The following is a 20,804-nucleotide window of genomic DNA, read 5'->3' as shown; positions in this document are numbered from 1 at the left end:
ATGTCGCCCCCCCCTTATGCCCCATGCGACTCGTACATTATTGTCTAAATTTATCTGGGGACCTTTTTCGCCATCTTATTAAGTTTAATGGAATTAGTTGAAAATTAGACTTGACAAGTCTTGCTGCAACTTTACGTTTTTTTTCTGGATGTGAAATTTTGTAAATGATCTCCTCAGTTGCCCCTCCCCCTGCCATATTTGCTGTTTAATTTAAGTTTAATTCAACCCCCCCTGTTTTAATGAAGTCATTTACCAAAAGCAGGGCTTTTTTGCCATTACCTCATACCGCCACTGGATGGCAGTGTTGTAACATGTGGGAAAAAAAAATACAATATGAAATGTGTCTCATATCAGTCAGGGAAGGTGTGTTGATTGTCTCTTCTTAACATGGTGTGCCCATCACTCTGGAACAGTGTAAATTGTGGACGTGTCAAACCATTTTTTTTCCTTTGCCGTTGTTCCACAGCCCAGAAGCAAATGGAACCATTGTTAGCCTTTTCTCTCCCCATAGTGGATGTTCTCACCTCAAATATCAAACACAGGCTTGACTTCTATTGTTGATTCAACTCAAAAGCACTTAAGATTGTGTGCGCTTGAATTCTTGGGAGCGTGGCGATTCATGACCAGATATACCTTGCATTAGACTTTATGTTAGGCTAAGCCTGATATATAATACCACAATCATTTTTGTAGTTGTAATAAAGATTGTGTTTGTAAAAAAAAAAAAAATAAATCCATGCAATATGTATTCCATATTAAATCCCAATTGTAACATTAAGGAGAAAAAAAACTGCAACTAGGCTATTTATCAAAATCGTTCAGATGTACTCTTTGCTAAGGATAAAGAATATGCGCGAGTGAATATTGTATTTTCTGTTTACATGTACGGCAACAAAAATGCTATTTGTTAGCCCGTTGATGGCGTTTTGCATTGTTTGCTAGCATTAAGCTAAAAGTGGGAAGAAGAAAACATCATGCCTGTATACCTTGTACTATGTCTGGAATGTGACACATCCTACGTATTCATCTCTGTGTGTTTGGAGCTTCCTGTTACCATGGCAACATGCGGCGCGCAGGCTAAGTGTAGGGAGGCGGTGCCTGTTGGAAGAGTGAGTGTCGAAGATGAAGATGAAAGGAGGTATAAGGCCGTAATCAGATTGTCTCCTTCGCTCGCACTTTGGATCCATCTTCTCCCCTTCGCTGGCCCGCGTCCCGCTCACCCGAACCCACCACCACATAAATCACAATCGGCCCACGAGTCACCTCTTATTGCCGCGCCGCAGCACACATCCACAAGGGGAGCCTTCAACCTTGGGCGGGGCTCGGATTCAGGCGTGGGAGGCCGGCGAGCAGCGAGCGGACCTCGGCCTCGCCCCACCTCATTTCCACAGCCGACTTGCGGCGGGCTCCTCCGCTTGTTTGCCCATGCTTTCTCACGGCGCGCTGGGATGAAGATGGATCGGAGGTTAGCGCTGTAATGATTCTGATTTACAGACACCTCGCAGGCACTTTTCTCTGCGCCGACAGGGCTGCGGCCCACGGACGCTTCTTGTTTCACTCACTTTCTCAAAAAGTTCTCAGCAAGTTCTTTTTTAAGTCTAGCCAGCGTAAAGTTTTTGGTGGCCGGTGGAGAACCACCGTAGAGCCTCATAATCACAGAATGGCTTATAATTAGCGTGGTCACAGGCTGTTAGCTAGCTCGCGCAGCTGCCCTGTTTGGCCTTGCAGCGAGTGAGCGGGCACACGGGCACCTTCCCGTCCCGACGGCCCCTCGCCAAACACGCCGTGCTGCCGTGTCCGCCATTGCGGTGGAACATCTGGCCCCCCTTTTCCGGATTCTCTTTGGATCCTCTGCGAGCGTGTGCCAAGCCACCGATGGCCATATTTGTCTTTGCCTCCCAATGTTGCGGCCCAGGAAGCATTTCTTTCAAATTGAGCAGCATCATCATACTTTTCTGTTACCAACAAACAAGAACACGGCGCCCTTGACCTTTTCCGTTTCCGACGCCGCGCTTAGCTGCAAACGATGCTGCAAATTGAGCGTGCGGGGGAAAAAAAAGTTCAGAAGAGTGTGCGCGCGTTTACCCGGCAACGCCACCCGCACCTCCCTTGACATTTCGCCAGCGTGTCTGCGACGCCTCGCCTAATGATGCCTCGGCTCTCCCTCGTGTGGCAAAGCTAACAATTAGTGCCACTCCCCGTCACCATGTTGGTTTCATACTCGGTTGATCACGTCAGCAGCAACCGACGCCATGGCAACGCGCAGACGGTCTCGGCATGGTGCTCACATCCGGGCCGGATTATTAAAAAAAAGTCAGTCAGTGCATCAGGTTTTCATACGATCATAAAATAGGACTAAAAGTTCCGCTGCAGGTTGTTGTGTTGTTGTAAATGGATACAAGTATCTAGCATGCGACATCATCATTCATTAAAAAACGATTTCTAGTCATCAAATTACTCGGAAAAAGAATCCTTTTTCTTTTTCAAACGCATTGCGACGAGTCAAATGAGCATTCTGAGAATTGGCTCAATGCAGTCTGACTCATTTTGTGAGCTGGCATTGATGAATGATCGGTGAATTTTTGTTAAGAGGGGTCGGTTTCTTGGAAGACTTTCTCCTGGACTTAAAAAGTTTGAGCGCGTCCCCATCGATTTTAAATTTGCTCTCTCGTCGAACTGGGACTCGACTGATGTTGTTTTTAAAGAGACAAGGACGCTCTTACATCTCAGCCGGGTACATTTCCACCCATCTCAGTCCTTTCTCACCTTCCTCTCCCACACGAGATTATTTTAGTATTCATCCATACCTTGGGATCCTGACCAAGAAAAAGTCTATTTGCCATCAAACACACTTGTTCCATCATATTGTCTCACGCCTTCATTTTTTTTTCGGGCCCCTCAAGCCGACCACCCTTGAACTCCGCGAGCGGCAAATACATATGTGATGATAAGACGGGTCCTCACACGCTCGCTGCAGGCACGACGTGCCATCCGCCTTGACTTTTAATGACCCGCAACGCTCCTCCGAAGGCCGGGTGGGGGGGGGGGGGGGCATACTATATCCCTGAATGTCATCGAGCTAGTTCTTCGCACCCTGACTAGAACACGGGCTGCTGTGAGGATGGTAATGAAGGAGTGTGACTTGTGCGTGTGTCAGACGTGTGTATTCTCTCAAAGGTGACGTGTCTTCTAGATTGGCTTGTGTTTTGAGCTGGATTCTGCACCTCCTGGAACCTGGCGTGACACGTGTCATACTTATTTTTTTTGTATTTTGGGGTTAGACCCAACCACCATGTGCAGCCTCATTACCGACCTGTAGATTTCCTTTTTAATTATGTTTAAGAAGACAACGAGTGATGACATCCATTTTAGGTGCAGGTTTGAAATAATACGGTCGGCATAGAAATGAATATAAACTAACGATTAAATGTACAACTCACTATTTTGTTGAATGTGATGTAAGCAGCATGGTGAGACCGATTAATCGGCCGATATTGCCGATTATGCATACGTATGTCCGCCACTGCTTGACCCCTCCCCCACCTGCGCAGTTTCATCTGTGTGCTCGTCAAATATGGTCGAGAGTCGGTCCCGGCGGAAGCACGTAATGATTCCTGTCTGTTAGCTCTGCAGCACCACGACGTCGGCGCCGCGAGCGCCGCTGTTTGCAGAGCCGTCGAGTGTGTTTGCCGTTTGGTAATGGCTTCACGTGGTGCCGATACCTCGGGATTTTCCACACTTGTTCAGCAAAGAGTCCAAAAAAAAAAGGACAGGATGCTTCTCCTATGGAGGAAGCGACAGATGCAATAAGATGCGGAAAGTCTAACTGATCCTGAAGGGGGCACTCTCGGACCTACTCGAGAACTGGAAGGCTCTTTGTGAAAGTCGTGTGAATTTGTGAGAGATGCCTGCACGTTTGTGACACACGCTGTTGCTCCTGGTGGCTTACATGTGGTTGTTTTGCGCTCTCAACCGTGTCCTACTCGGCCAATTTCCACTTTGTGTTGAAGTGGGGCTAAAGTGGTTGGCTAACATTTGACTCTGCCATAGAAAGGATTTTTTTAACTTATTCACTCGTCAAGGACGATTGATGTCTTTCACTGCCGATGGTTAGCGTCCTGTTTGTAGTCATCCAGATCTTTCTCGTGGCCGTCAGTCGTCACTCTCGTCCAGCAGTGGCAGCTACTTTAGAAGGTGACCACTTTTGTTTGTCCGAATCCCCGCCGCGATTTGGCTCCGCAGGACAGCGCGTCACTTCTCAGTCCCTCGCAGTCCTTGACGGGAGAACAAGCCTGTGACATCACACCGATGGGGAAAGTGGGGGGGGGCAGCAAAGGACTTGAACAAAATATCCCCCGAGATGGGCCGCGAGGGTGAATAGAGAGCGGTGAGATCGGTTGGGATTTTTTCCTGGAGGACATAGTGCCTCACGCCAAGAGACATTTGAGTCACACCGAGCTGAGGTGCATTAATATTGGATTGTGCTGCATCCCGCCTCGACACAGTCCAACAGGCAGCCGGGAATCACATCTACCTTGTGTGACCGAATAAATAAATCACATAAGTTAGAGGTTAACTGGAAGACTTAGAATACTTGTGGCACAGTTTTACTGTCTGTCTGTCTGTCAGATTTTTCGAAAAGGCCTTAGTAGTTGTTGCATCTTTCCACGTGGACAATTAGTCAATCACTTTTTCCACCACTAAAAGTAAGCAATGAGATTTTTTTTTTTTTTGTTTGGACTCAACTGTTGCTTTGGTTAAAAAAAAAAAAAAAAAAAAAAAAAAACCTTCAGTCTTTCCCACCCACGCTCCAGTAGCTATAAGTCATAATTACTATGTTTACTCCTGCTGACCCTTTTATGCAGGCTGAGTTATTCCACATACACTGGATGGTGAGTGAGCTATAGCAGATGCCTTCTGGCTAATGGCGCCATTCAGGGCAAGACTGTTAGTCTGCCTCGTGTGTGCGTGCGCGCTACGCCGGGACGACCACGTTGCGGCCTGCGAGCAACAATAGAGAGTGTAATTACTTCAAGCACCATTAGCAGCGCAATAACTTTGACGTTGCGCAGAAAAACAAAGTCCTGCGTCGTGCGTGTGTTTGTCTGGCTGCCCGGGCGGCTTCGTTTTTGTTTTCTGATTAATAAGTCACGAGCGGGCTCTCCTATGTTTGCTAACAACGCACTAGCTGAGGTAATGGCTTCTCGCTCGGGGTTCGGGGAGCTCGTCGAGAGGTACAAATAAATAATAACGTTGACCTTGGCTACTTGAAGCATCTCGAACCGTTCCGCCATGATTGTCCTCTTACAATAACAATAATCCCTGATGATGGAATAGCCTCGAATTATACTCAGGTAAAATAATTGCTACTTTAGAACATTACTCAATAGTTCTCAAACCACAAACATAGCTGCTCTTTTTTGGATCGGATATTGAGCCAACAAGGAACATAAACCTTCCGAGTTGACCTTTTACTGTCATTTGGAATGTCCTTTGCGGGCATCATTCAAAGTCAATGGCATTCTTGCTTTGATGTAAAACAATGACCTCTGAAGAACGCGATTACGCACCATTAACATATCTCGCCTTGACGTGAGCCAATTTTGAAAATATTTTTCAGTCAGTCATTTTGTCATCCAAAATCAATACGGTTCCAGAGCAATCATGTCTAATATTAGGGCATGTCCATCTTTTCTCGAACGTAGCATTTTTGCTAGGGAATTGCCGACATCCAAAAGACAAATGAATGCAGTTATAATGCAAAAAAAAAAAGAAATACCACAGGGCTCTTCTTTATAGTCTGACCTTTAGCATCTACAAGTACATTATAGTGTGTATGAGAGGTTGAGGGAGGGGAGCAGGGCGTGTGTGAAGAGCGAATAGTGGCTCCTGACCAAGAAGATGTAGCATCATTGATCTAGCCCTCTCACAGGAGGCCCACTGCAATCAATACAGCTCCTCGTCTTCATCCTATTTATCTGTCACTGAAATTTACACGTTAGTCCGCTTGGACGCTGCATAATGACACATTTAATGAGACTGGCCAGGATGTTTCTTATTTGCTTAGTGTACTACTTTACTCCGTTTTCCTCTTTAGCAAGCCTACCTAATGATCTGTCCAGTCAGTGATATATCTCCTACTTTGCGCCGGATTGGAGAAACTAGTTTTTAAACAAAATGGGCAACATGAGCAGGAAAAGGAAATAAAAGTCTTAAAGCCTTTTTTGTGCTACTCACTTGTTTACTTTGGCAAACAATTTTCCTTTCACATGTTTTGTTACAGTTGACTGACAACAAGATCTTAAGATTGCCTTTATTTAACCATCCGGAGTATCTCAATATGGTGTTCCGCAGGGTTCAATTTTGTGCCCCCTGCTGTTTTAATTTTTTTGTATTTTTTTTTAAATGTTTCATGAAAAGAACTTTGTTGTAGCTGTTGGGAAAGCACGATATATAAATAATGATGAGTTGGTTATTTAGTTATTCAATAGGAGTCAGTGGACTACAAGGTCAAACAATTCATTTCCATTGCGAAACCAAAAGAACTTTTGATTGGCTCAGGGGCCGAGACTTGAAGATACAGCAGATAAACGCTAACTAAAAATAGTCTTCAAATTTTCCGTGACCTTTCTTCAGAGACATCAAGACCAGCTTGACATCTGAGTGCATCTGAGCAAAGAAGTCTCGAATGACAGCAAAAATGTCTCATTTGGACTAATTTCGGCCGGAACGAGTCAGCGCTTCGCTTTGCTTTTAGCCGCAGTGGAGCCACAGGTGTTTCTCAGCGCTGAGACACACAAACTCCACTTAGCAACCACTTTACCTTATTATCCAAAATACATCATCGGGGCCTTGTTAGTCTATCAGATGGGCTCCTTACAAGAGTTCCTGACTCACATCTGGTCCCGCTTGGATCACAGATGAAACATTTGTTTTTTTCTTTTGTCTTCATCAAAGAAAAGGAAATGACTTGGTTTTTCAAATTTATCTAATCTGTTGTCCCAGAAGAGGGAAATAGCCTTCATCTTCGCTTATGGCTCCTTCAGGCTGGAAGTGCTAATAATTACCCCGCCAAAGTTCCATCCCGCTCAACTTTCAGTCCACAGATTGGTGTGCTGTTGCTTCCAGAAGCCACAGCGGCGTTTGGTTGTGGCTGTTCTCCTCGATGCCGCGGGCAAACAGTCTGATCAGCTGGCACTGGACACTGCAACAACAACAAACGCACACACCGTTTAACGATTTCATCTCGTGTGGTTTTATCGCCCGTGTGGCGCACTCGCTGACATGACAGATGGGGCGGACACGCTTAGACAATTGTGATCCATACGAGCTAATCAGACTCAAAACAACAGCCCTTTCGAAAAACTCAATTTCCACGCTGGCTAGGTGATAAAATGGACGCACAAACCTCCGCCCTAAATTAAAAGGGAGTACACGTTGAAGATGGGGAGGGTTGTTAAATTAGCATCATTACAGCGCCTCGTAAGTAGAGGACAATAACGCGTGAAACAGAAGTCGTTTCCCTCATTTGACCTTAATATATTCGGAAGTTTGAGCACCTGACTTGGACGGCGACGTAAGGCAGGATCTCGCCGTCACACGTCCAGTGGCTGTAGGCGAAGTCGCGCGAGCAAATTGGACTCTCGGGCGCTGTCTTTTGGGGCCCGCTCAGGTCCTCCAGCGACACCGGCTCATTGTGGAGGGGCTGGAAGCGGAACTTGCGCACCCGGTGGACCTCTACGAACGAGTGGTCGAACTGCGGACAAATTACAAATCCCAGATAAAGAAAAAAAAAAAGTGAATTTCACCCCATTATATTATAACACATCCCCGGTGATTTCTTAATAAAAAAGTTTCTCCGACTTTCCTCCTCGTTTACAAAAACAGCAGGAAGGCAGAATGGAGGCGCATTAAAGCAAATCAGCATCAGAGGAGCGAGAAGACGGCGGGGTGAAGAAAAAAAAAAACCGAGAGAAGAACGCATTATTTTGTCAGTCTCCCTTTTCATCTCAGTCAGCGTCGCCAAAAGGTTCACTCGTGCCCCGCAAACAATTTTCTCCAACTTCACGGGATGCCACTTTTTCTCTATTCTCATCTTCTTTCCTGTCGCCCGCTCTTGTCCGCTCACCTCCCAAAAAAAAAGCAGAGTGACAGCCGTTTATTCGAACATCGGACTCACTTTATGACGGCGCTCTCGCTTTGTATTCACGCCGGACGCTCGGCCTAAAAGTCTATGTGACAAGGCCATGAATACGCTTAGTGGCTTCTCGCTTTTCTCCGCTCGACCGAACATCGCTACTGATACGAATTGAATCGTCGGCCTGTCTCGTTCATTCGAATAGGAAACACCGAGTTACGAAACGCCAGAGAATTGTTTTGCAATCATTTTGGTTTAGTCACAAAGACAATTAAAGAAAAATGGACGTGACGATATCAATTTAACCATCTAACGCCTCGCGACCCAAATATTGATTTCACTCTTTGACTTTGTGTTGACTTTAAGCACATTTGACCGAGGCAGCTGCACAGTTGATCCACTTCCTGAGGTAATAATTACTAATCGCCCAAGTTCCAACGCTATCCTGAGAGGGCCTTAGTCTGGTTCTTATGTTCCGCATATCACCCATGCAGCCATTAGCGGCATCTCCACGGGCCCACCGGGTGAAGGTTATTTACGACACGTAGGTGAGGGCACTTGAACTTAAGTGAACCGGCGTTTGCCGAGTCAGCTGCTAGCGCAGCGAGTGGGCGGGCGAACCTAAAATGATTGACAGGAGGCTACCTGGTCTTCATTGTTGGTGTGGCGGAGGAGGTGTTTGAGAAAATCCAAGCGGGAGCACTTGCGGACCAGGATGAGGTCGGCGGTGCCGTCGGCCAAGTGGGCGGAGGGCGACAGGCCCCGCGGACTGCGGGGACACGCGCAGCTCATGTTGGCCGCGTTGATGGCGATGAATTTCCCGCGGATTTCCGTCCAGGTGTCAACGACTAGACGGAAAAAAAATCGGCAGTTTTACAGATTTAGAGTAGACTAGAGCAGGCTAAAGAACGTGGCGGCCATGTTAGGGGGGGCGATATGGATATTAGTTTAGCATCGACGTTAGCACGCAGGCTCGTATCTGAGTTTTACATTTCCGTGGCTGTTTTTTACTCATTTTGCTGTAACCAACGCACAAGGCACCTTTCAAACTCATACCGCCTCCGCTTGGAAGCACTTAAAAATCCTTGACGTCACTGCTGTGTTAGCTTTTGTGTCGCCCTCCTTGATACCTTTTCCATTTCCTGAGAACCTAATGAGTCGTAATCAACTTGACAGTCTGACAAAAGTCAAGTGCGCATCAAGAGCAAGTAACTAACTGGAAAAGGCTCATAGAACTGCGCTAAGTATAACTAAATACAGTGTGGAAATGTGCCGTTAAGTCAATTGACACATCTTGACATCATAATAACTTTTAGTCATTATGAAGTCGTGAATCTTAGCCTCAGTGACAAGTAATTATTGTTGACGTAGGAGAGACGCAAGTCAGCTCCAGAGTGTGCGGGCATCTTCCTTTGGTGGATTAAACCCGAGTCTGTACTATTGACAAGTTTGTATTCCCACTTGGTGCGAACTTCACCGCAAATAAAGAAGTCCAGCAAACGGAAGAGTGAGCTCCATTTCCTCGTTATAAACCTCCATTGAAGAGACACTGACGTTCCTCTGAGAATCACACCCCTCCTTTATTTTATTTTTTTTCTCGTTTGTTTGTCAGCTTATCAAAAGGAGCGGCGGCGAAAACGTGATCGCAGACTTCTAAACGATTCATTAGAGTCACTCCGCCGAAGCGCCTTGCGAGGTGATAACACGCCTCGTGACAACAAGCCCACCGAGGCCTCCGTACAAAACAATTCTAATTAAAGTATAAAAGCAGAAATGAGGAACATAATTTGTCAACGCAAATGAGTATTTTTTTTATAAATGTGCTTCATTGAGCACAACAATTTTTATTTCGGTAACTTTTTCCCGAGTTGTCATTTATTATTCCAAAATCTTTTACCTGCGTCTGACGGCTCGTCATTGTTCGTCTCCTGTAACGAGGTTTGGCGATGGCAAACGCGGCACCTGCAACACAAGTGTGACCCGCTTTCACATTGTGATGGCGGCGCCGCTATCACATTCAAAGCCTCGACAAGCCTTGTGTTACATTTTGCCTCCATTAAGATTCGACATCAGAGCTCTGTCCTTCTATGATTGCTGTTTGCTATCAGCTCTTGTATTGTGTTTGGTTTTATTTACCCGGCCCGACACTGCTCCTTGTCCCTGGGGTTGCCCACATTGTCCTCAGCCGGAACGAACGAGACGGTGCCTTCATAATAGTTGTGACTCAGAAAGGTCTTTACCCCTGAAATAAAAAAAACACAAGAAGGCGCCTTGACAATTGCCGCCGATACCCTTCTGTCGGCTTTGCTCAGAGCTGAAAAGACAATTTGGAGTGGCTAATTGTGCTGCCGTTTCTCTCGTTTGGCTGAAATGATAATAGCGTGAGAGCCCGCATTGTGTTTGGCATCCCGGGATGCGGCTCACTTATCCAAGTTAGCTGCTAAAAAAAGGATGCCGATTACCGATTTGAGCCTGTTTTGGATGGCTGAATATTATCGGACATATTTTGTTTTTGGGGCCAGCAGGGCAAGACAGTTCACTTCAGGGGAAATTCCAAGTGAGTTCATTCACGGAGGCCATTGTTGTTTTTGTTACCCGACAGGTCATAGCGAGCCGGGCCCAGCCATCTCTGCCTCTCGCTGTCAGTCTGAATGTCGGCGTAGAATCCGTAGCCCAGCAACGACACGGAATATCTGAGGAACGTGTTGTTGTGGTGCACCGAGCACACGTCCATGGGTTGGGAGTCACCTGTTGACAAAGGTGAGCGGCGTCTTCACATCCACCGTTGTTATTCAACCATGACGGGGAAAAAAAAAAAAAAAAAAAACAATGTCGGGAAAAGTCACACCCACCTACGATGATGTGCAAGGCGGACGTAACGGGATCGTTGGTCCCCACCGTCGCAAAGCAGATGCAATCAGTGGAGCCTGTTCAAATAACAACATAGCAGGCGTCCATTTTAAACCCTCAGCGTAACTTTTCGAAATGACTTTTTTTTTTTTTTCTTCCCCCGACCAGAAAGATTCCCAAGCTGTCAAAGTCAAATGTTAAGCGTACACTTAAGACGACTACCCATTCGACAAGCCCGTAAAAGTACGTTCGGGGCCATTTATCTTTTTGTATTTAGACGAGCAGCCATATGTTCACATTAAAAGAAAATACACTCAAAATACTTAATGTCTTGTCACAGTATGTTCCAAAAAGGCCCCCTTGGGTACGATTAAATGTACATATTTTTTATCGTGTTTGACCATTAAAAAGGTTGTAAAAACAGTGTGAGCTAAAAAAAAAAAAATACATGTCATACAAAATAGGGTTATAATAGTATGTGCTTTTTTTTTTTCTTGGGGTGACCGACCCTACTCGAGCCCCCGGTGGGAGCGCCTGCCCTGTTGCCATGGCGACCCCCTCAGGTAACGCCGGAACGCAGCGTGATCGGCGGGGGCTTGAGTTTTTTTAGCCGTCATCCGATACGGACGTGGCGTCCGAGTGCCTCGGTTCTCACGAGCGCCTCATGATGCCGGTGTCACCTGCAGGGATGATCCCGATGCGGAGGGAACACGGCGCCAAATGTGCGTCGGGCGGGTTGGGGTCGATGCCGCGCTCCGTTTGGGTCCTGGCGACCAACCCGTGTAGGATCTCGCTGAACATCCCGTCTCCGCCCACGCACACCACTCTAAAAACATGAAGCGTGTCGACTTTTTGCATTATAATTGTTCGCAGTGTAAGCGGGAACACGTTTGAATGAATTTATAATAACAATACATTTGCAGTGGGATGAACATTTTGTGCAATTTCCAGCTAAATGTTTTGTAATAGGCACATATTTTTTCCCATTGACACGTTAAAAGCATCATATTCTGTCAAGGACTCACCCATCATATTTCTCCAAATTTGCTTCTGTTTTCAAATGATCTCTGGCATGATTGGCCCGCTCCGTAACTATGGAGACAAGTAAAATAGTCATTCCCGATTAGCCCGATGACAAGGAAAAGACAATAAACGGGCAGACAAGAAAAAGTACCGCAATTTGAAGTATTTACTAGACCCCCGTTGCACAGATTGATGTACGGGACAAAAGTGGAAGCGTGCGGGCAACAAGAAGAAAACCTAATTCGGGGGTCGTATATCACCCCTGCCCCCAAAACGAGCTCGGAGCCTCGAAAAACAAAACTAAAATTCTAACTGTAAATCTGCGTGGCGCCCTTCTAATAACAACACAAATAAAAGACTCCGGTACTCCAGAGCAAAGCGTATTCACTCCGACGGCCCATCAATAGCGCCGACTACGTGTAGCCGCTGCAAACACTTATTGAATAATAGATGTGTTTGGATACCCGAGCTTATCAGCTATCAGCGCCTCCATTAAGGTGCTGGCATGATTAATGGCCGCCATAAGCCAAATCATATTCTCGCAAGCCTCTTCACGCCGACACGGGCGGCCGGCGAGAGTCATTTTTTATTGAGATGTTTAAGGTACACCTCCGATAGCCGCTCACCAATCACGTCCGTGGCGATGCAGGCTCGGCAAAACAGCGGCGCCACCTTCTGATCGTAAATGTGCTTCCCTTGCCGCTTCCCGCCGAAGGGATTGATGTACACCAGCAGGCTCTTGGGACGATTGGCTGTGGGGAGAAACGTATTAAGATGAATCTTTTTTTTTTTTTTTTTTAAACAAATGTGCACTTTGACATCAGCTTGATGAAGTTTTCATTAACAAGAGAACCTTCAAACGAGGCTGCCGGAGAAATAATGAGGGGTGTACGAAGCAATCGCTAGGCACTGCATCATTTGGTGATAAAACTTGCAAAAAGCGCCCAGACGGAAAATGCTAAATGGCTTGTTTATGGACAACGGAGTGGCCCGGCTCACGCACGACAAACGGCGATACGACGAACCCTCCCCTCGCGGGAATTGCAAATGAACGCGTCGGGATCGAGGTGCGGTCACGACTCAAACGGAATCCAATCAAGCGAGTAAAACATTCAAAATGTCCTCCGCGTTGTGGTTCCTAATGTAATTACGCCGCTGGAAAACGTTCAACGGTAAAGCACTCAAGAGCGGGCGGGCCCCGCCAAGACTTGTCACCTGCAAAACGAATGAACGCACGTTAACAATCAGTCGTTTTAAAAGTAAAGTTTCGTCCAATACAACCGACCATCTATCCATCTGGAAAAAAAACGCGTTCCTTGATAAAAGCACCCGTCAACATCAATTTACGTAATTTAAAATCAATTCTCAATCTCGTTTGTCACAGGGAAAAAAAGTATTGTCAGCAATAAAATGTCGGTTGGTTCCTGACCAAAAATGCAAAAAAAACCCTGATTTTGTGCTGCCATAAACATATTTAATTTCAATATTTATCTTCTACTCAAAAGCTGTGTTAATCTCAAATGTAAAAGAATGCAACGGCGCCATCTATAGGGATCTGCGAATCGTGCCGTTTAGAAAAGAAAGCAGAATCTCAATTGCAATGCCGCCATTTACACGCCTGAGCCCGAGAGGGGACTGTCTGCGACAGAGCTGCTGAAAAGCAACTTTTTTTTTTTTTCTTCCAGATTTGCCTCAGGACTTCCCTCGGGGGTGTCGACAAAAGAAAGAAATCCATGTTTTCTAAGGATAGTAATAACCCTCCCCTCTTTGGGGAACGGGAAGACTTTGCATTTCGATCTGGAGTAGCTCACACTGTAAAAAATACATACTTTGCGTTGACACTTGATCATTGATGGTTTGAATCCAGTGACGGCAAAGTTCCAGGTTGTCGCTGTAAAAAGTGACGTCGTCACATCGCCACTGATGCGCCGTCGTCGCCCTCCTGACGTAGAAAACTGCGTCAAAACAAAAAACAAACAATCACAATCAGTGTCGTCAACGCGTAGGCGGCGTCATAAGTGCGTGGAGTTGAGTCATCATGATTATTTTTTTTCCCACTCAATATCTTCTCACAGATATGAATCACAGTGAAAGGTTTTTTTTTTTTTTTTTTGGTAAAAACATTCCCACAAGGTCAACCCGGCAAAATCTCCCACGGCGAAGTTTTCTGGAATATTTACCGTCGTCACAGGCTGGAAAAAATGTGCACGCCGAGCGCTTTTAATACTCGACTGACTTGCTGAGCATTTCTTTTATCAGTAGTTTGAGTTGGATAAATGTTTTAAGAGTGGGCGGCAAATCTTTCTTATAGCCCTAAGTGGGAATGTGACGTGCCAAGTTTTTGCAAAAAATATGATGGCGAGCTTTAATGCATACATTAGCTGAATCCTTTCTTTTGGGTAGTCGCTCGAATGAGTTACGTTAATCCGATCATCTTGTTTGGCGACGATCTAATGGCTGATTGATATCTTCGACTCCCCCATCTACAAAATAGCTACTTTAGATTCTTGTTAATGTATTGCCTTTATAACTGCCCGGCCGTTTGCCGGCTTAGCATTAAGAAGATTGAACGTTCGCATTCATTCTTTTTTTTTTTTTTTCCCCCGTGACATTGAAGCAGTTTCTCCCCAATACCTGTGAACGCGTGCGGATTGAGCTGAAGGTGCTTCGACGCCGCCTTGGTCTGGTCGCCGGTGTCCGTCTTGTGCACGGCGACAATTTCACACACGTGCGCGGCGTGGCTGCGAGCTGCAATAACACAATTTTATAAACACGAGAAGCGTTTTTGCACTTGTTGGTTCACACGAACGTTTGATGAATATGAAACGTATTCCCACCTCGCAGGGAAATATTTTAAATTTGCGCTTTGTTTAGTCTTCTGCTGCTTGAATTGTGATGGACGGGCGGGCCCAGAGCAAAAGAAATGTACAGGTAGCAGGAAAAACCCTGAGGGATCCCAGCAAGTGTTTGCTGAGCTAATCGCATCCCGATTTAAGTTTTCTAAAGGTTCCACGTGTGGAAAAAAAAAAAAAATCCATCAGTTAGCCAGCCCTGGTCATTAAAAGATTTTTTTAAGTAGGGCGTGATCCCGTTCCGCAAGTCCGTGGAGAGTGAGACAGAAGGCTCGCTTGCTGGCGGTTACATCAAAGAATTTAATAAGGACTAATGTTGAACTTGAAAAGAAGCGAGCGTGGAAATTAAGGGCGGCGTCGCGCTGCCAATCTTTTTGCCAATTCATTATTTTAAGGGAGACTTTGCCAAATGCTCCTAAAAACTTCTGCGAAGGGTTGAGAACAAAAAAACTTGAAAGCTCATTTGCATACAGTTTCGGGGATAAGTTTTATATTTATCCCAACTCGGAAGCAGCTTGACTAAGTGATGGGGAAAAGACGTCGCTGGCGTGGAGTTAAAGTGACCTCTTCAACTCTCTGGCGCATTCATTCCTCCCCGAATTATGAAGTTGATATGGCCAAATGGATGGCGGGCGGGCGGGCGGGCGGCGCTACATATTATTTCTCTCCGGGGAGTCTGGCCAGGAATGGGATTTCATTTCGTTCTCAAATAAAGATGATGCGGCGTGCGGGCATGAATAAGTTTACGGCCATCGATATTCACACTTTGACAAACAGGCGGAAGAGTGATGGCCTTGAGGGAAACGGCGGCGCGGCGGTAATACGACATTCACTCGGGCAATTTCAACATAATGTCAATGGGATTCCGTCGCCGCGCATGTGATTGCATTACCCTCAATTACGCTTTTCCTCAATTTATACGGCAACAAAATGAAAACTGCACGCATATTCTAATATGCTGACGCCTAATTTAACGTGAGTGGAACCGATAAGCAAAAGTAGATGATTAATGGTGGAAAATAATCACAGTAGACATACAAGATAAGTTAAAGTGACTGACGTGTTATCTCGCTTGTTGCTGTCATGTTTACGATCGCGCCGATAATGCTTCTCCTCCCTGTCTTAAAGTGACACTCAAGAGGAAAGGGGTATTTTCTGCCTAGCAACAAGTGGCATCACACCACGTAAGAGCTGATTTTGGTGAGTAATTTGAATACAGTATATTTTTCACACACTTGGATATGTGCACCCGAGTCCACAATAATCCCATCAGCACACACACATCCAGAACACATCCCCTCCACATGCACATTTGCCCAAGTTCGGAGCCGAGCGAAGTCCTCTAAGCTACACGCTAAGCCCCTCGGCCGTACAAGGCCCAGATCCTCTCCGCTCCGCTCTGACATCCTTCCCTTTGTGCTCCGAAAGGATCTTAGTAATGGCGCTGGGCCACGGCGAGTCTCCTATTCACGCCGCGCCGCTCAGTGTGGCGCTTTTCAGCTCAATAGGTCGCCTCGCCGCTGAATGTCAGTTTTTTTTTTTAGAAGCGGGATGTGTTTGTGTGCTCGCGGAGAGAGATTATCGCAAAAAAAATAAGTCTCGGACTGAAAAAGTAGGTTGAAGACGGGACGAGCTATCGGTGTGGTATCGATGTAAACGAGGCATTGGCGCGTTCCACGTTGGCTCTCATAATGAATGTAATCCACTAATCTGTCTTCATTGGGACCACACTTGATTTAAATCCTCAGGCTTCTTGTTCCCATCCTGTCACATGAGCCAGATCATTGCAATGCTAGACAACACTAATAACCCAGTTTGATTCCCTAATAGAAAAGAAAATATGACGGAACTCTCCCCATAAAAAGAGACCAAAATTTGTCGCGTCACATTGAACGACGGCGCCAATGTGCTCGAACGGTAATTAAGAAAGACAAAAGTGCTATCTTAGGCAAAGAAAGAGGAGCTTTATGTTCATGAAATGGGCCTTAGAATGCATTTGGGAGTAATTGCAAGCGCCGTAAGAGCGCCGTTCGGCATTCTCACAATTGATGTGCGGCAGAATTCCTCACACAAAAAAAAAAGACTTGTCTCGTCACACCTTCCTTCAGCCTGACAAAAAAAAAAAAACGTTTTGACGTCCACTCCCTTGCCCTGTCCGCCCCCCCGCTTGTACACAGTGGATGGCTATGTAATCCCTTTTCCGCCACTGCGTGTTGGCAACAGCGACGTGTTGGAGAACAAGCCGGCGCAAGTTGAAGGAAAAGCCGCCGCTCGCTGAGTCGTCGAAGTCCTTGCCGTTTTCCTTTTTTCACGTATCTGCCTCCAAGCCGCGTGCGAGCGACAAGATAAGTGATGTGGACATCCATACCAAAAAAACAAAAAAAAAGTGATAAAATGTGAATGATGAGGATAGCGATGCACCGCCGCCGGAAGGTCTCCACCCTTTTGCGTTGATTCATTGTGTAATTAGCTTCCTTCCTCTGTCTATTGACCCCAGCTGCTGCAGGTAAATAAATACAATCACGGCAATAAAAAAAAGGCCCGTAATGCGGTATAAACCTGCGCTTTACCCAATCTCCAGCTGTCTGGCATTCCAAGACCGTATCGCTCCCTCCGCGGCCGTCTCTTTACGTACGGACAGGGCTGTGCATTGAGCGCCGGCTTTAGATTACAAAAGCGCCGATCTGCCCGGGTACACTCGGCAGCCGACTGTCAAACAGGCCGCTCGGCTTCGCTCGACCGGCGCTTAGGCAAACAGATGGAGACGAGAGGACAGGCAAGGGGGAAGGTGGAACGGGAGCGCCGTCGGTCGTGCGCTTAAACTACAGCTGGTTAGCCGTGGGGATTTTCCAGATCTACCTGCTCCATCAGTTCCTACAATTGAGGGAAACAAAAAAAAAACACTGCCTAGCCAAACAATGTGGTTAAACTTGCACGGCTACAGCAACAATAAGTCCGATAAAAACTTACTCTACCTGTTATGGTTGCCACATGAGGACAGCGAAGTGATTGTGCAACTACAATGCACCGGATCTGTATGAAGCAAATATCTCGAACACCCCACCCCGCTATGTGAGGCTTTGGTGGGCTTGAGGTAGCATAGTGATTTGAAGCCCCGAGAGTTTTTCAAAGCTCTCCCTTCCAGGTGGTAGCTTCCATTCAATATCAATATAAAGGATGGCGGCATTATATGGACGTTGCGTGTTAAAATAAAATCTCAGGCGAACCCCCCCCCCTCTGAATCCCGCCCCTACATTTGACTGACAGCTGCTCTGATTCAAGAAAATCCACTTCAATGTCAACAGCGCCGTTGCGGTCCGCAGCCACGATGCGCGAGTGACGTTTACGATTCATAACGAGTCGTCTTGATGTTTACACGCGCTGGATGTCTGGTTGAAGGGGAGGACAAACATGAGAAACAGGCCAAAGTGAGGCTGTCGTGTCAAACGTATGACGTGATTCCCCAAAGATACAATCTGTGAGGAATTGTCCTACTCTGGTTAAACCCGTATCTGCTTTTCCATCCATCAGCCGTGGCATTTGGATGCACGCATTTGGGATATTCAATGTGACAAAAACAACCCCCCCTACACACACTCATCATTTGCATACCAAACAGGATTACTTCCAAAACGCTGGGCATAAAACTAGTACAGTATCCTGTTCCTTGAAAAAAGCAGACAAATATCCCGGGGGTTGTTTTTTACAAATTAGAATAAGACCGCTGCAGAAAAAAAAAAAATCCCATTGGCAATAATGGAAAGTGAATATGTTGCATGCTCACATGACCTTTGTTAAAGTCATTGCACTGCTGAATTCTTTGTCACATATTTCCAATTTTCCCCACAAAAAAAATTTGAGTAAAACTACCCCCATTAAAAGACTGTTTTAGCGCCATTTAACTATTTTGATCTAATTTGTCTCCAATCTTGAGTCCCACCTCCAAGTTCCCGGTGACACGCTCTGGTCGCAACGATCACCGGGAGACATTTTGATGTGACCAACTTGGAACATTGGTTCAATAAAAAGAAGTGTTTATGGCGGCATATTATCGGGCGCTTGATACCACTTTGAAGAAGGTCAATGGCCAGGTTTAAAGTGAAGTGTACCAACGATAATTGCCCCGCTGGATACGCTACAATGATCTTAGGCTGGGGAACTCGTTTACATGAGCAAACATTAACCCTTCTGCTAATACTCGTGTTTGCTTTGATGGGGTGTGCCCAAAAAAAAAAGTACAAACAGAAGATTATTAATAGCTACTAATAAATTAATTAAGATTCTAATCTAAAAAATATTTTGAAAATATGGATAGATAGCTGGATTGATTGGAAAGGTCTACACACCCCTGTTCAAATCACAGGTTTTTGTGATTTGAGAAATAAATACTATACAGAGGTGAAGTCACAAACAAAACAAGTGAGACAATGTGGTTGCACAAGTGTGCGCACCCCGTAAATGTCGAAAATGTTTAGTAGAGTTGTTATAATGGATGATGTAATACAATTACAAATATGCAAAATAAATATGATTCTCAAAGTTCCTAGGAGGCCCAGACAGTAGAAAAACAAATACAATTATTTGTCACCCTCAATTAATGATCAAGTTTTTGACATATGATAAAAACAGATGTGATTTCTCGAAGTATAAACTTACCTGTTGGGGAAGTGCTGCCAGAACTTCTCCTCCAGTTCTTTTTAATATCCTTCCACGCAAGAAAATCCCGATAAAGAGCCACCTGTACCTGCCCGTACTTGTGGAAAAGGTCTGACAACAACACTATACTCCCATTATCCATTATTCAGTCAACGCTTGCAGCTGCCACCATAACAGGCTGAGCTCACTCAGTACATGCGGTTTTGTGTGTCTTGTCTCATACTGTCAGGGGAACTCGTTTGGCGCAAAGATTTTGTACAAGCAAGAGGTGATTCACACCAGGAAGAAAAAAAAGTTTCCCCGCCTCAGAGTGCAGCTTGTTGAGCCACTATAATATCAGACGACTAAACCAGCTAGGCATGAGTTTTAATGTGTTATTAATACCTGTGTATCCCATTGTGTAGAATAAACCAAACCAGGGAAAGGGACCGAGTGAGTATTCATTGGCTTGAGTGTGACAGCGAAACAAATTCGACACATCAGCACAATAAGCTCTCATGACCCAACGCAACGATGCACCCTGCCACTAGGGGGCCCCCAAACTTATACAACATGTCATTTTTTTTTTTTTTTATGATATGGTGACCTCAGCTGGTGTAATATCATTGCAAAATATAGTCCCACTTGGAATTTGAGACCCCTGTGGGAAAATAATGTGGAAAAAGTTGCTTTGGGCTCCTAACAACTACAACAACAACAATACTAACCTACTAACTCTGCAAAATAGAAATAAAACAACCCTGAGTCCCTTTACTGCGTTTATCTAATACAACAATACATTCTTGATGGCAAATTTTTGTTTTGGCCTGTACATTTTGACTTGAGCATTTTGACTCAAAATAATCGGAAGGTTTTTTTTCTGCTAAATTCCTAATGCTGGTGGTCTCCCATTTGATAGTTGACACCACTTTTTGCTTTATCAACAAAGCTACAATATTGAATAACGACGTCATCCGCTCCTCAAACAGGTCTCACTTCTGATTGGCCGGCGAAGACGCGGCCAATCACAGACGCGCTTACTCGCGACGAGCCAGTATCAACATGGCGGCGCTCTGAGTTTTACAGGAAGCAACCTGGTGTAAATAAAAGCTGAATTTGACGGTTTGCCAGTAGCGACAGCGTCCGGGCGTCTTTGTTTAGGACCGGTCGGACCCGAAGGGGAAAATGTCGGGTGACGGAAACAAAAAGCAGTTTTGGAAAAGGAATGCGGCGAAGGTTCCCGGCAGGTGAGTGACGTGTTCCCCTACGAATAGCTACATTAGCCTAGCGAGGCTAATTCACGTTCA

At 45.7% G+C, this 20,804-nt stretch overlaps 3 protein-coding genes across 26 annotated transcripts in view; 2 read left to right on the top strand and 1 right to left on the bottom strand.

The window, feature by feature from the left end:
- The window catches only part of LOC119117275, a 376,942-nt gene that overhangs the window by 308,136 nt on the left and 48,002 nt on the right, over positions 1-20,804 (top strand). The gene's annotated exons all lie outside the window — the stretch shown is intronic.
- cerk (ceramide kinase) lies at positions 5,777-19,777 on the bottom strand. Of its 2 annotated transcripts, none has more exons than XM_037243371.1 (13): positions 19,519-19,777; positions 14,645-14,758; positions 13,840-13,965; positions 12,637-12,762; positions 12,013-12,079; positions 11,668-11,813; positions 10,990-11,064; positions 10,733-10,885; positions 10,274-10,379; positions 10,035-10,099; positions 8,783-8,985; positions 7,560-7,756; positions 5,777-7,204 (listed from the first exon to the last, which is right to left on the bottom strand). In XM_037243371.1, exons 1-13 carry the CDS (start codon positions 19,658-19,660, stop codon positions 7,096-7,098), a joined length of 1,629 nt encoding a protein of 542 aa, XP_037099266.1. In that variant the 5' UTR covers positions 19,661-19,777; the 3' UTR covers positions 5,777-7,095. The 2 variants fall into 2 exon arrangements, with proteins under 2 accessions (XP_037099266.1, XP_037099267.1); XM_037243372.1 differs by lacking the exon at positions 19,519-19,777 and adding an exon at positions 17,433-17,668.
- Positions 20,519-20,804, top strand: part of tbc1d22a (TBC1 domain family, member 22a) — a 41,143-nt gene continuing 40,857 nt past the window's right edge. For 4 of the 6 annotated variants that reach the window (XM_037243366.1, XM_037243364.1, XM_037243365.1 and 1 more), the window contains exon 1: positions 20,519-20,744. In XM_037243366.1, the coding sequence (XP_037099261.1) occupies positions 20,683-20,744 (62 nt within the window). In that variant the 5' untranslated portion in view covers positions 20,519-20,682. The remainder of the gene's footprint in view (positions 20,745-20,804) is intronic. The other 2 variants (XM_037243367.1, XM_037243363.1) reach the window with 1 other exon arrangement.

Source organism: Syngnathus acus, chromosome 23 (genome assembly GCF_901709675.1).
Source record: "Syngnathus acus chromosome 23, fSynAcu1.2, whole genome shotgun sequence".
NCBI lineage: Eukaryota > Metazoa > Chordata > Actinopteri > Syngnathiformes > Syngnathidae > Syngnathus > Syngnathus acus.
This window is presented reverse-complemented; position numbering and strand designations above follow the sequence as displayed.

What these genes read in the sequence shown, in the direction of transcription:
- cerk (XM_037243371.1), bottom strand. Translation starts at nt 19,660, where the DNA reads ATGGATAATGGGAGTATAGTGTTGTTGTCAGACCTTTTCCACAAGTAC. An exon ending in CGCCTTGCACATCATCGTAG is followed by an intron (nt 10,886 to 10,989) that starts GTGGGTGTGACT and finishes CTTTGTCAACAG; the next exon opens with GTGACTCCCAACCCATGGAC. An exon ending in TGACGAGCCGTCAGACGCAG is followed by an intron (nt 8,986 to 10,034) that starts GTAAAAGATTTT and finishes TTTTCCGTCTAG; the next exon opens with TCGTTGACACCTGGACGGAA.